This window comes from Falco punctatus (assembly GCF_963210335.1).
Source record: "Falco punctatus genome assembly, chromosome: 1".
Lineage (NCBI taxonomy): Eukaryota > Metazoa > Chordata > Aves > Falconiformes > Falconidae > Falco > Falco punctatus.
In genome coordinates this window covers 127,261,764-127,273,382 of record NC_137580.1, presented here as the reverse complement: position 1 = coordinate 127,273,382, position 11,619 = coordinate 127,261,764, and the positions used below count along the sequence as shown (strand labels likewise).

Here is an 11,619-nt window from a genome sequence, read left to right as displayed (position 1 = left end):
CAATCGGAGGAGGGCTCGCGCCGCCGCGCCACCGCGCTGGCTAATGGGGGCACAGGCGCGAAAATTCTTATTTCCCTCCACGTACCGGACCGCGCTGCTTTCCCGGCGTGCACCGCGCGCCCGCCTGCTCACCGGCACGTCCCCCAGGTATCGCCCAGTCAGCCAGCCAGGTGGCCCCGCCTCAGCCCCGCCCTTTGGGCGGCCAATGGAGGCGTGGCGGCTCCGCCTCCGCCTCGCCCCCGGAGCAGCCAATGGGAGCAGGGCAGCGCGGGGCAGCCGCGGCGGGATCGGGATCGGGATCGGGATCGGGGTCGCGATCGGGATCGGGATCGGGATCGGGATCGGGCCCGGGCGCAGCATGGGGGGATGGCGGGACATGCCGGCGGAGGTAGGGGCCGCGGGGCGGGCGAGGTGTGGTTCCCGCCCGGGCGGCGGGGCTGGGGGGCCTCGGCCGACACCGGAGCCGCCCCCCGACGCAGCCCCGGTGCCCCCCGCAGGCGCTGGAGGAGCAGTACTCCCCCAGCCGCTGGTCCCCCCGTCTGGGCACGGACGCCGTCATCCAGGCCCACCTGGCGGCGACGGCGGCAGGTGAGGGGCGGGCGGCCCCGGGAGCACGGGGCCGGGAGCTGCCGCTCGGCCCCCCGGCCGTGCCTCAGGCGCCGTGTCCCTCCCACAGGAACGCAGCGGGCCCGGGACGGTGCGCAGACCTCGCTGCACGTCCCCTACGGCGACGGGGAGGGGGAGAAACTGGACATCTATTTTCCTATGGAACCTTCTGGAAGTAGGTGCTGGGCAGGTGGGGGTGGGGGCAGGCAGGGGCCTGCCCCCCTGCTTACCCCGGGCTGTGCTGCGCAGCCTTCCCGGTCCTGGTCTACATCCATGGCGGATACTGGCAGTGCCTGAGGTGAGGTGGGCTGTGGGCAAGGGGATCCCCTACGAGGGAGCCCCCTGCCCGCTTTCACCACCTCCCATCTCACGACACCTGCACTTGCCCTGGGCATGCTGGGTCTGATAGGCCTCCCAGTACCGGGAGACCCCAGCCCCTGGCTAGCTTCTGTTCCTCCCCAGTAAAGAGGAGTCGGGGTTCATGGTCCCCCCACTGGTGTCGCAGGGTGTGGCGGTGGTGGCGGTGGGTTATGACATAGCCCCCAAAGGTAAGTGTTGCCCGGCAGACATTGCAACTGCCTGTGCTGGCCCGGCACACTCCTGACTCTGCCCTCTGCCCAGGCCGCATGGACACCATGGTGCTGCAGGTGCGGCGCAGCCTTGCCTTCCTGGTGGAGCAGTACCCCGGCATCAGGTGGGCTGCAGGCAGCTCCCAGGGTCCCCCTGCCCCACCAGCTGCTGCCAGGCCTTCTAGGCAAACTGTACCCACCCACCTCACTCCCTGGGAGGTCTGGTGTGTGGGTATGGCTGTGGTGGCAACAGCAGGGGGCACATGAGCCCTGTGCTGCGACAAAGGCTTCAATGTCTCGGTCCAAGCACTGGGCAATGCCTGTAGCTCCCTTGTTACTGTGTGAGATGTCAGTTGATGGGCTGGCAGATGTGTCCCAGCTGCCATGTTTAGGGTGCAGTGCAGAGCAGCGTGTCCCCAGGCAGCAGGCTCTGTACTGGCTCACGGCTCCTTCTCTCCAGAGGCATTTACCTGTGCGGACACTCAGCAGGGGCACACCTGGCAGCCATGGTGCTGTCCACGGACTGGATGGAATATGGAGTGGTGCTGGATATCAAAGGTAGCACCGCTGTGTCCAGGCGCGGGAGCTGAAGGAGAACTGGTGTCTGCACCTGGGACGAGCCCGTCTCTGCTGGCCGTACGGGGCTGCAGGGCTGTAGAGCCGAGGGAGAGGAGTTGCCCCAGCCGACTGCAGCCCATGTGCTGGCAGTGCAAGACTCTGGGCTGCTGGCCGAGCTGCCCCGGGGATATGCATGTCAGCGAGCAGCTGAGGCCTGGGGATGTGGGTGCCAAGAGAGTTCCCAGGCACGGGGCTGTGAGAGCGGCCTGAGCTGCAGGCCCCCTCACCCACTGGCACCTCTGCCTCTAGGAGCTGTGCTGGTGAGCGGTGTGTACGACCTGGAGCCCATCCTGCACACCTATGTCAATGATGTGCTGAACATGAGCTGGTGAGCCTGCACGCTGTGGGGACAGTGTCCAGGAAAGGGCACGGGTGGGCTGCACACACACGTGCCTTTGGCCAGTGCCTCTGCAGCCCACTCTGCCCCTGCCCGCACAACCTGCCTGCTCAGTGGGGCACTGCGCAGTGGGTGTGCACCACCCAGGACGCGGGTGCTCTGCAGGCAAAGACACCCTCTCTGAGTAAGAAGCTGCGTCAGCTTCCGCTGCGGTGTCTCCTCCAGGGAGGTTGCCCAGAGGAACAGCCCTATGCTGTACATTGCTCCACCAGGGCCTGCAGCTGCGGCCTGCGAGGTGCTCGTGGCTGTGGCCCAGCACGACTCGCCGGAGTTTCGCAGGCAGTCACAGGAGTACGGCCAGGTGAGCTGCAGGCACTGCCCTGCCCAGCTCCACAGGGATGCTGCTCCAGCTGGCCTGCTCAGACTGGCTCAGCTGGGATGGCGAGCTTATGTGCTGTATCAGAGCAGTATTTCTGCTGCTGTTGAAGATGAAAGCAGCTCAGGGGAGGACGCTAGTCCTTGCTGAGCCATCATTCCTGCTGCCCTGTCTGAGGCAGACGAGGGTTGGGGTCCCTCCTGCCAGCACCACTCTGTCCACAGGCCCTGCGTGCAGCCGGCTGGTCTGTCTCCCTGCTGGATCTTGCCGGCATGGATCACTTTGACATCATTGAGAAGCTGTCAGAGGACAGCTATGTTCTCACGCAGGTAGGGGAAGAGCTCCCATCCTCCCTTCACTCACCGAGCACAGCTGGGGTCAGCAGCCTGGGAGGGCTGCGCCGAGCCAAGCTTCCCCCACGCAGCAGCTTTGGGGCTGGCTGTCATCGCCAGGAGTGGAGAAGTGTGGCCAGGCACCACTCACAGGGCTCGGTTCCTCATCCCAGGTGATTCTGAATATGATTTCAAGAGCTTGAGATGGCACTTCAGGAGCAAACCAAGATGTGAGCCACAGCCCTGCATGGCAGCAACAGGCAGCCTGCGTGCACCCTGCCCTACTGCCCTCCTTGCTCCAGCCAGCTGGGTCTTCTGTGGCATGGGGCAGCTGCTACCTCTAGACACCCTCTGTGCCCCCTCCAGCCCAGCCAGCCAGGCAGGGGGGCACAGAGCAGGGGCCACCAGGTATTGGTGATTATCACCAGGGCTAGCATTCCATTGTGAGGGTGTTTCTGCCAGTCTGGGACACAGGGAGCTGGTAGGCCTGAAGGGCTCTGGCTGGATGACTGGGTGATGAAGTTTGTTCCCTCTGTGTCCTGGTTTCAGCTGGGATAGTTATTTCCTTTAAACTTCTTATTGCCAATACAAAATAAAATGGGAATAACTGCTGTCTGGGTGTAATCTGCTTCCCAGGGAGCTGGGGCTGTGCTAAGCTGGCGAGTACACATCAGACATGGCTGCTTGCAGAGACAATTTCCCCTTCCAGTGCCAAGCTCCCATCCTGCAACTGGGCTCTTCCATGCCAGCAGTGGGGAGTGTGCCACTGAGCTCGGCCTAGCTCTTTGTGCGAGTAATGCTGGGGGCTTCCAGACCCAGAACGTGGCAGGCTTGGCAGGCAGGAGAGCCTGGGGAGCTCACCTGCAGCTGCAGGGAGGCTGCAAGGGCTCAGGGTGATGGAGGAGCGGCTGGCAAGCTGTCTGGGCCAGGTGGGGCTCATGCCCCGGGACGTCCTGGCCACACACAAACTTCAGTGCTGCTATGTGGTGGCCCCAGTCCTGTGGCTGAGATGCTCCCATGTCCTTGGGAGCAATTGTCCCTCAATGGGGACTGCTCGGCTGTGATAATGTCCCTGCTGTACAGTCAGGAGAGGAGCATGCTTAGGAGAAAACATCCTGCACAGCCACAGCACTGCCAGAACATGTTTATTTTGTGCCCTGACCATCCCTCAGGATCAGTCTCCCCACTGCTGCATCCTTGCACACGTGGTGCCCATAGGCCAAGCACAGCAGGTGGCCTTTGGGGCTGGGGGTGTCTGGCTCTGCTTTTGGGTGCTCCCTGTGGGAAGTTAAGAAGCAGAGCTTCTGCAGAGGACCAGAGGATGCTCTGAGGATGTGTTTGCTGGGTGACTAGTGAGGCAGGGATGGCGTCTCAGAGGGGTCCAACTGGTGGTGTGAGATGTGGGCTCCCCTCTGTCCCTCTGGGTATGTTCTGGGAGGTGCATGCTCCTGCTGCAGGGGTGAGCTGGAGCCTCCCCGGGGCTGGGCTCACACTGGTTTGTGGGGATGGATGTTATGCTGCAGCCAGCTGGGAACATGCCTGGAGCATGCTGTGACTGGTACCAGCCCCCTTGCTGCTGACTGCCGGGACAGGGCTGGGACAGCTGCTCCAGCCTGCCAGCTTGCCTGCAGCACCCAGGGGAGGCAGCTGCCCTGGGGCTGGGAGGATGCTCAGGCTCCCCCTGCACTCGGAGAAGTTGGCCACAGTCCCCGGGCCAGCTTCTCCTGGCACTTTCTGGCCACAAACTCCAGCTTGTTCTTTGCGAGCTCAGTGTCACGGGCCGAGACATCATGGTGCCAGACCGCACGCACAGTGCGTGCTGACCAGGGGAACAGCAGGACACTGACAGCTTGGCCAGTCTCGGCCACCTCCTCCTCACTTACTGCCCGCAGCTGCTCGCAGAGCTCTGCAGGGGACGGCCAGTCCCCCCTGATGCTCACCATCACAATGTTTGTCTCCACCGCCTTGAGGTTGATGGAGCAGAGGGGTGAGTTCAGCTCCTGGATGCCTGAGGGGAGGCAGGGGCAGTAGGTAGGCTGTGATCGCAGCACCCAGCTACCCAGGAGAGGAGGCTGCAGCACAGCCCAAGCCCTGCCCCAGGTCCCAGCTGAAAGAGGTGCCCTTTGCCCACCCTGTGCAGCCCCAGGCTCACTGTGGGCTCTGCGGGGACAGGCATGGCATCATCCCTGCTGCCCCAGGCAGGGACCCCAGCGGCATCCTGGCCTCGCTGCAGATCCAGCACAGCTGCTTGGGGAAGATGCCTGCACCGCTGTTACCCTGGCAGCGCTGGGTGCCATGAGCCCAGGGGCCGTGGGGCAGCAGTTCAGGCTGGGCCCCACCCCCGAGCTGTTGGGCAGGGCAGGACTTGGCTGTGCAGCAGCTGCCGGGCAGAGTGTGGTGTCAGGCTGTGGGCACTGGTGTGCCGAGGGGCCCCAAGATACCTTCAGCAAAGCGTCGGGCGTTGTTGTGGTCTCTGCGCAGTGTTGCCTCCATGTGCCTCAGTCCAACGCGGGCAGCGGCTGCCAGCACGCCTGCCTGCCGCATGCCCCCACCCAGCAGCTTCCGTGCACGCCAGGCCTCATCGACGAACTCCCTGCGTCCAGCCAGCACCGCGCCAGCCGGGGCACCCAGGCCCTGCAGAGCCATCAGAGCAGTGACTGGAGCAGCTCTGGGAGGCTGCCCCTTTTGCCCAGGGGTGCCCCCACCAGTAAGGTGGGTGCTCAGTCCCCAAATGAGGGCCAGGCCCCAGTGGGCCCTGGGGACTCCCTCCCTGTGTGAGCACACCTTGGAGAAGCACAGGGACACAGAGTCACAGTGCTGGGTGATGTGAGCCGGTTCCATGTCCTGAGCCACTGCCGCATTCATCAGCCGTGCCCCGTCCATGTGCACCCGTAGCCCATAGCAGTCAGCAAGCCCACGGACCTGGGTGGAAGCAGAGGAGCAGCTGGGCTGGGAGGGACACCCTGGGGTGGCTGGTGCCAACATGAGCCACACTCAGAGCTCCTCAGCAAGGCGTTGGCATCACTTTGGTGCCATCCTGCCACCTGGCAGCCCAGCTGCTAGCTGGGGGGCCCTACCTGCTGGAGGTAGGTGAGGGGCAGGACCCGGCCCCCCGCCGAGCTGTGCGTGTTCTCCAGGCAGATGAGCTCGGGACGCAGGTGGTACCGGCTGCCATGGGCCTCACGGATGGTCAGCTCCAGCTGGTCCAGGTTGAAGGTGCCATCTGGCAGGTCCGGCAGTGCCTGGGAGTGGACGCCAGCAACCTGTGCATAGGGCAGGGCAGAGAGCACAGCTGATGGCGGACAGTGGTGGTATACAGGGGTACAGTGGTGGTGCATGGGGGAACAGTGATGGTGCACAGGGGACTGTGGTTGTGAATGGGGGGATGGCAGTGGTGCATGGGGGACAGTAGTGGTGCATGGGGAGGATGGTGGCAGTGCGTGTGGACATGGCGGTGGTGCATGGGGGACAGTGGCTGTGCACAGAAGTCCCGGCCATCTGCCCCTCCATGCCCCGCACCGGGTGGGCTCAGCCCCCACTCGTGCCCCAGGCTGTGGCTCGTGGCGTCAGCAGCCGGGCAAGGGACCCTGCGCCCAGCCCGGCACCGGCAGCCAGCGGAGGGCAGCAGCAAGCCGCCCTGCCGGTGCCGCCACAGCCCGCCCCCCCGCCCGCCCGCGGCACCCACCTGCGCGGCCCCGCCGTGCTCGTAGAGGTGCAGGTGGGCGTCCCGGCCCAGGAGCAGCTGCCCCCCCCGGCGCTGGCAGTGGCACATCACTGGGAGGGAGAGGGGCCGTGAGGGAGGGGGCACTGCGGGCAGCACGTGCAGGAGCCCAGGCAGGCTCAGCCAGGGGCCCACGGGCTGCCCGCGCTGGTCGCTCCGGTGCGGGAAGGCTGGGCACGCAGCAATGCGGCCTCCTGCGGGCACGGGGCGCCCGCTCTGCCCCAGAGGTGCTGGGAGTGTCGGCTGGGGGCTGCCCGCAGCGGCTGGGGGGCACGGCCTGCCCTCCCTGGTGCATGCACACGGCGGGTCCCACGCAGCACACAGCATGCAGCAGACCCCTGCTCACAGGAAGGCAGGGATGCAAACCGGGTGAAGGTTAGCAGAGCAGAGGCTGAGTGTGCAACGGGGTCAAGCAGGCCCAAGAGGGGGTTGCTCTGCAGCAGCAGCAAGTGGGGAGCAGCTCCAGGGTCTGAGCGGGGTCGTGCTGCTTCAGATTTGAGGTGGAGGGGGCTGAGGAAGGGGCAAGGAGACACACCTGGGTCGGAAAGGGCTTGCTGCCCACAGCTCCCCCCTGCCCCGGGCAGCTTCCTGAGCAGAAGCGGCGTGCTCCCTGGGACCCCAGGGAGAAGCAGGGCTGTTCTCGCCCCCTGCACCCTCCATGGGATGGGGGCATAGACCTGTCCCCAGGTGGTGGGCTGGCCGCCCCAGGGTGTGGGGAAGGAGGGCTGGCAGCCCTAGGCACTCACCGGCAATGAGGTTCGCCATCGTGACCGTAGGCACAAAAAGAGCCTCCTCCATCCCCAGGATCCCTGCGGCCAGGCGCTGCAGCTCTGCAGGGGGAAGAAGTGGGGGGGGTCGTCTTCATGGGGGGCGTGCCGGGGGGCTCGGTCGGAACCCTGCAGGCCCAGGCTGCCGTCCCCAGCCCCTGCTCTGGGCTTCCCCATCCCGGAGGGGCTGGGGGCAGCTACAGGTGGGGACCCCACCGGGGGTGGGGGGGCAGCCCTCCATCTCTGCCGGGGAGGTCCGACCCCGCCGCCCACCGTTCACTGCTGGGTCCTCCCCGTAGTCATCGTCGCCCACGGCGGCGCGGGCCATGGCGCGGCGCATCCCCGCGCTGGGCCGGGTCACCGTGTCGCTCCGCAGGTCCACGGCGAGCGGCAGGGGGGCAGCGGGGCCGGGGGGGGGGGCCGGCTGCACGGCCCCAGCCCCGGCCCCCGCCACAGGCAACCGGCCCCGCCGCAGCGCCGCGCCCGCGCCCCGCACCGCCAGCATGGCCGGGACCGCCCCGCCGCAAGGGCTCCCGGACGCGGTATGCGGGGGGCGGGCTCGACCGCCGGTCCCGGGGCTACGGCTCCTGCGGCCCCCGAGACCCTCCCCGTCTCTCCACCCCGTGCCTCTGCCCCCCCACCCACAGTACAGGGACCGGCGGAGGTGCTGGGGAACACGGGTGGGTGCTCCCCCAGGCCCCCCAGGTCCCCCACCACCCCCCGCTCTGCCAGGAGCGCCCACCCTGCCCGTGCTGCTGGAGGAAATGCCAGCGTGAGGCTGCCCGTGCCCACTTGGCCAAGGATCTGCGACCATGGTACCGCATGCCCAACAGTGGTGGCTCCTGCCACGCTGCTCCCACTGCTGGCAGGAACAGCACGGGGTGACCTTGCTGCTAGGAATCAGCTCAGACTTCTGGGTGCATCTACCCTGGAAACAGCTAACGCGCTGTCCTGTTGTACTGCAGGCAGACATGTGCTGCAGCAGTGCTGGTGTTGCCCATGGGCAGCTGCGTAGCTCTTGGCACTCTGTGCCTGCACCAGCTCCAGGGGCAGGGGGGCACATGCCCAGTGTAGCAGTAAGACCCCCTGCCTTGCCCCTTGTTGGGCTAGACCAGACGGAGGCCAGTGATGCTCTGCGGGGCAGACCAGGCCCACAGCCATAGGGATCTGCTGGGAGAGCCTGGGCCATGCCCCTCGTGCTGCAGGTGGGGAGGGGGACACAGCGCTGCAGCACTCTGCACCTTCCCTGGCATGTGCAGGGGGAGCGGTGGGGCAGGTGCGTTCTGGTGCCCTCCTTCCCTCGAGGGCCCCGTGCTGCCCACCCCTGCCCACTTGGTGCATGTGCTGTGCTGCTGCCTACACACACACACAGCCACCCTGACAGCCTCAGTCCAGCCGCCTGCACCATGGCCCTGCTATGCTGCTGTCTTCTTCCTCCCTCCACCACGTGCCACCACATGGCCTCGGCCCCCCAAGCCCTCCCCCCATGTGACACCACCCTGCAGCTGCCCCGGCTGGCTGCCTGTGTGCCTGCCGCCCTGCCTGTGCCCCTGCATGCAGGGCCTCATTGTCAGCTCCTGCTGCAGCCTGTGTTGTCAGTCCTGCAGATGGGTGAGCCATAAACAGCCCTTTACAGAAATGTTTTTCACACGCAGGGCCACATGTTAACAGTTTTTCTTTATTTACTGCCTCCATTTCCTCTTTGTTCCAGGAACTTGTCCTCCAACTTCAAGCTGCTCATGATTAGGCAAAAAGGCCTCTAATCTCCCCGATCTGATTTACCGTCACTGAGAGCAGGCGCTTCCCGTTACTGGCCCTGGACCTGGGAGCATGGACAGCCGAGCTCTGCCGGCTGCTGAGCCGAGCCTCTCCTCCCGAAAGCTGCCCCGCTGCACGCGCTGCCTTCCCAGCAGCTTCCTCTTCCAGTAAGCACTGGACAGCCCGGCCGGTTACACCTCAGGTGAAGGGCTAGTGGGGAAGTGCAGCCATGGGGCCCTGGGCTGGGGACCCCACTGTGTCTGGGGCAGCTGCCCTGAGGCAGGGCAGGCTCCGGAGCTGCTCTCTCTGCTCCCTCAGGAAGGGGCAGCCAGCTGGAGCATCCCTCAGCCATGGCCTCCCCAGCTGCTCCTGGCAGGGGTGGCTGGGTGGCCATGGGGTGCCCTATGGAGCTGCCGGGCCAGCTGCTGTGCAGTGCCTGGTGTGGGGACAGTGCCCGTGCTGACCTGTTTCAGAGGCCTGATGGGGGTGGCTCGGGGCTTTGCACTGCGCAGCCCCCCCACCAGCCCGGGGAAGAGTCAGGAGTCCATGCAGGGGGCTCCTTCACTGGCAGGCAGCCACATCCCTCGCAGGACCTTGCAGCGTGGCATGGCCTCCTCTGCAGAGCCCCACATTGCCAGCCCCACGCCTTTCCCCTGGGTGGCCAGGCTAGGACCTGGCTCAGGGGTCTCCCGGGCCATGGTGGAGGCTCGGTGGGGCCAGCACTGGGGCCTGTGGGAGGGCTGGTGGCCACGTGTGGGGCTGGCCAAGCCATGGCTGCAGGCGCGTGGGCAGCGGGAAGGCAGTGCTAGCACCTGGCCAGCGGCTGCGTGGGGGCATGGCCAGCGCCGGGGGGCTCGCCCAGGGCCGTACTGAGCCACGGCTCCCACGGCCGCCACCTGCCCGTGCCGGCCCCACCAAACTTGCCGCTGCGGTGGGCTGAGCTCATGCTCCAGCCGTGCCTCCCCAGGGCTAAAATTAGCAGCGAAGCCTGGCCGGGGAGCGGCGCCCAGGCCCTGCCGCGGCAGATCGGGTTTCCCCCCTCCCTGCCACAAGCCTGGCAGCGGCCAGGGCTATTCCCGGAGCCGGACGGGCTCCCCCTGCCCCCGGCCCCACCGGCAGCCCTGTGCGCAGCCGCTGCCCGGCCCTGCCCGCTCACCCGCCGCCAGCCTGACCCCCAGCCCTGCAGCTGAGTCCGGGCGCGCGTCCCCTCTGCGGGCACCCAGGAGAGGCTGTGGCTGGGGGGAGGCACGGTGGGCAGCACCAGCGTAGCAGTGCCCCCTCGGCCATCGCTGGGCTGTGGTTAGCTGCCTGTGCCCTGGCACACGTGGCTGCCTCTGCACTGGTGGCTGACACTGCTCCCCCATCCCGGCAGAGCCAGCATGCTGCTGGCTGGGCCTGGCAGGGGCTGCGGGTGCAGGAGTGTGGGTGGTGCAAGTCGTGCCCTGGGTGTCCTGTGCTGGCTGCTGGCTGCAGGGCTGCCAGCGACCCTGAAGTGTTCTCCATGAGCTCAGGGGTGTTTTCCTGCCAGGCTGCCTTGACCCTGTGGCTGTGCTGCTGGCACTGCCTGTGCTGTGGGCTGCCATAGCTTGTCCGTGTGGGCTGGGGCTGGCTGGCCTAGAGGGCCCTGCTCCCATCTGGGCAGGGGGGAGCCACCATCAATCATCCCCGGAGGGGTGGGAGCTTCGGAGCCAAGTGATTTCCTACTGTTGGGAATTGTGGAGCAACGCCTGGAAGCGCTGGGATGTGCTGGGCTCCTGGCTCAGCCTGCCTAGGGGCACAAGCCAGGCCTCCAGCGTGCTGTGCTGTGCCATGGCCAGTGCCAGGCTGTGCTGGAGGTGGAGGCAGCGCCGAGGCACCGGTGCTGCCCTCTCTACCGGCCCCGGTCCGCTACCGTTGCAGTGTAATGGTGCTGCTGACATGCTGGGCTGGGCTCCCTGGGGCACATGCCAGTGGCTGCTCTCACACACAGCATCGAAGTGAGCCCAAGCCCAGAAGGAACCCTTGATGGCCCTGCCAGGACACAGCCGGTGGGCACTGACCCAGTGGGTGGCACTGCCCGGAGGAGGGCTGGCAGGGCTTGCCAGCACGGTGTGAGGGTTGGCAGCACCGGCAGCATCACCATCACTGCAGCCCAGGGCCAGCTGTGCCCCACCAGGCAAGCGGCAGCTGGTGGCCTTGGTCCCTGGGCTGCCCGGGGCTGCTCCGGGGGGGGGCCGGCAGGGCACCGGGGGTCTGGCAGCGGGGACGAGCTGAATGCCACGTCCCGCCGGGCCAGCAGCGAGCCCCGCATGGGCCGGCGGAGTGCCCGCAGCCCGGTGGATGCTGCCGGCCCCGGGGAGCTGGTGGGAGGCGCGGTACCGGCCGGTTCCCCCGTCCTCAACCTGCCGGCTGCTGGGGTGACCCCTCCCTCCGCCGGCAACAACTTTTCCAGTAAAACCACCGCAGAAATCCCGGCTTCCCGACAGGCCCGCCCCTCAGCCGCCGGGGGGGCGCGGGCCGCCCTTAACCCTTCCCGGCCCGGCCCTGCAGCCGCCC

The 11,619-nt window shown here is 66.9% G+C and overlaps 2 protein-coding genes across 6 annotated transcripts; one reads left to right on the top strand and one right to left on the bottom strand.

Moving 5' to 3' along the window:
* Window positions 1-155: 155 nt before the first annotated feature.
* Window positions 156-3,449, top strand: AFMID (arylformamidase). 3 transcript variants are annotated; one of them, XM_080373877.1, is made up of 11 exons: window positions 156-388; window positions 498-588; window positions 677-781; window positions 856-904; window positions 1,069-1,154; window positions 1,228-1,300; window positions 1,636-1,733; window positions 2,043-2,121; window positions 2,403-2,491; window positions 2,731-2,835; window positions 3,012-3,449. In XM_080373877.1, exons 1-10 carry the CDS (start codon window positions 206-208, stop codon window positions 2,790-2,792), a joined length of 915 nt encoding a protein of 304 aa, XP_080230003.1. In that variant the 5' UTR covers window positions 156-205; the 3' UTR covers window positions 2,793-2,835; window positions 3,012-3,449. The 3 variants fall into 3 exon arrangements, with proteins under 3 accessions (XP_080230003.1, XP_080230002.1, XP_080230004.1); XM_080373876.1 differs by having other exon boundaries at window positions 2,356-2,491; XM_080373878.1 differs by lacking the exons at window positions 1,228-1,300; window positions 1,636-1,733 and having other exon boundaries at window positions 2,356-2,491.
* A 122-nt stretch (window positions 3,450-3,571) lies between these two features.
* Window positions 3,572-11,238, bottom strand: LOC308058282 (uncharacterized protein). Of its 3 annotated transcripts, XM_080373832.1 has the most exons (8): window positions 7,600-11,238; window positions 7,306-7,389; window positions 6,524-6,897; window positions 5,916-6,101; window positions 5,623-5,760; window positions 5,280-5,472; window positions 4,779-4,846; window positions 3,572-4,116 (listed from the first exon to the last, which is right to left on the bottom strand). In XM_080373832.1, exons 1-8 carry the CDS (start codon window positions 8,783-8,785, stop codon window positions 3,922-3,924), a joined length of 2,424 nt encoding a protein of 807 aa, XP_080229958.1. In that variant the 5' UTR covers window positions 8,786-11,238; the 3' UTR covers window positions 3,572-3,921. The 3 variants fall into 3 exon arrangements, with proteins under 3 accessions (XP_080229958.1, XP_080229957.1, XP_080229959.1); XM_080373831.1 differs by having other exon boundaries at window positions 3,967-4,846; window positions 7,600-11,232; XM_080373833.1 differs by having other exon boundaries at window positions 3,967-4,846; window positions 6,524-6,612; window positions 7,600-11,228.
* Between the last annotated feature and the right edge of the window lie 381 nt (window positions 11,239-11,619).

Coding starts and splice junctions, on each gene's coding strand:
- LOC308058282 (XM_080373831.1), bottom strand. CDS start 8,785: ATGTGGTGGCACGTGGTGGAGGGAGGAAGAAGACAGCAGCATAGCAGG. Junction 5,761..5,915: donor CCCTCACCTACCTCCAGCAG/GTAGGGCCCCCC, acceptor GCTTCCACCCAG/GTCCGTGGGCTTGCTGACTG. Junction 5,473..5,622: donor TGTCCCTGTGCTTCTCCAAG/GTGTGCTCACAC, acceptor ATGGCTCTGCAG/GGCCTGGGTGCCCCGGCTGG.
- AFMID (XM_080373876.1), top strand. CDS start 206: ATGGAGGCGTGGCGGCTCCGCCTCCGCCTCGCCCCCGGAGCAGCCAAT. Junction 589..676: donor CCTGGCGGCGACGGCGGCAG/GTGAGGGGCGGG, acceptor TCCCTCCCACAG/GAACGCAGCGGGCCCGGGAC. Junction 1,734..2,042: donor AGTGGTGCTGGATATCAAAG/GTAGCACCGCTG, acceptor CTCTGCCTCTAG/GAGCTGTGCTGGTGAGCGGT.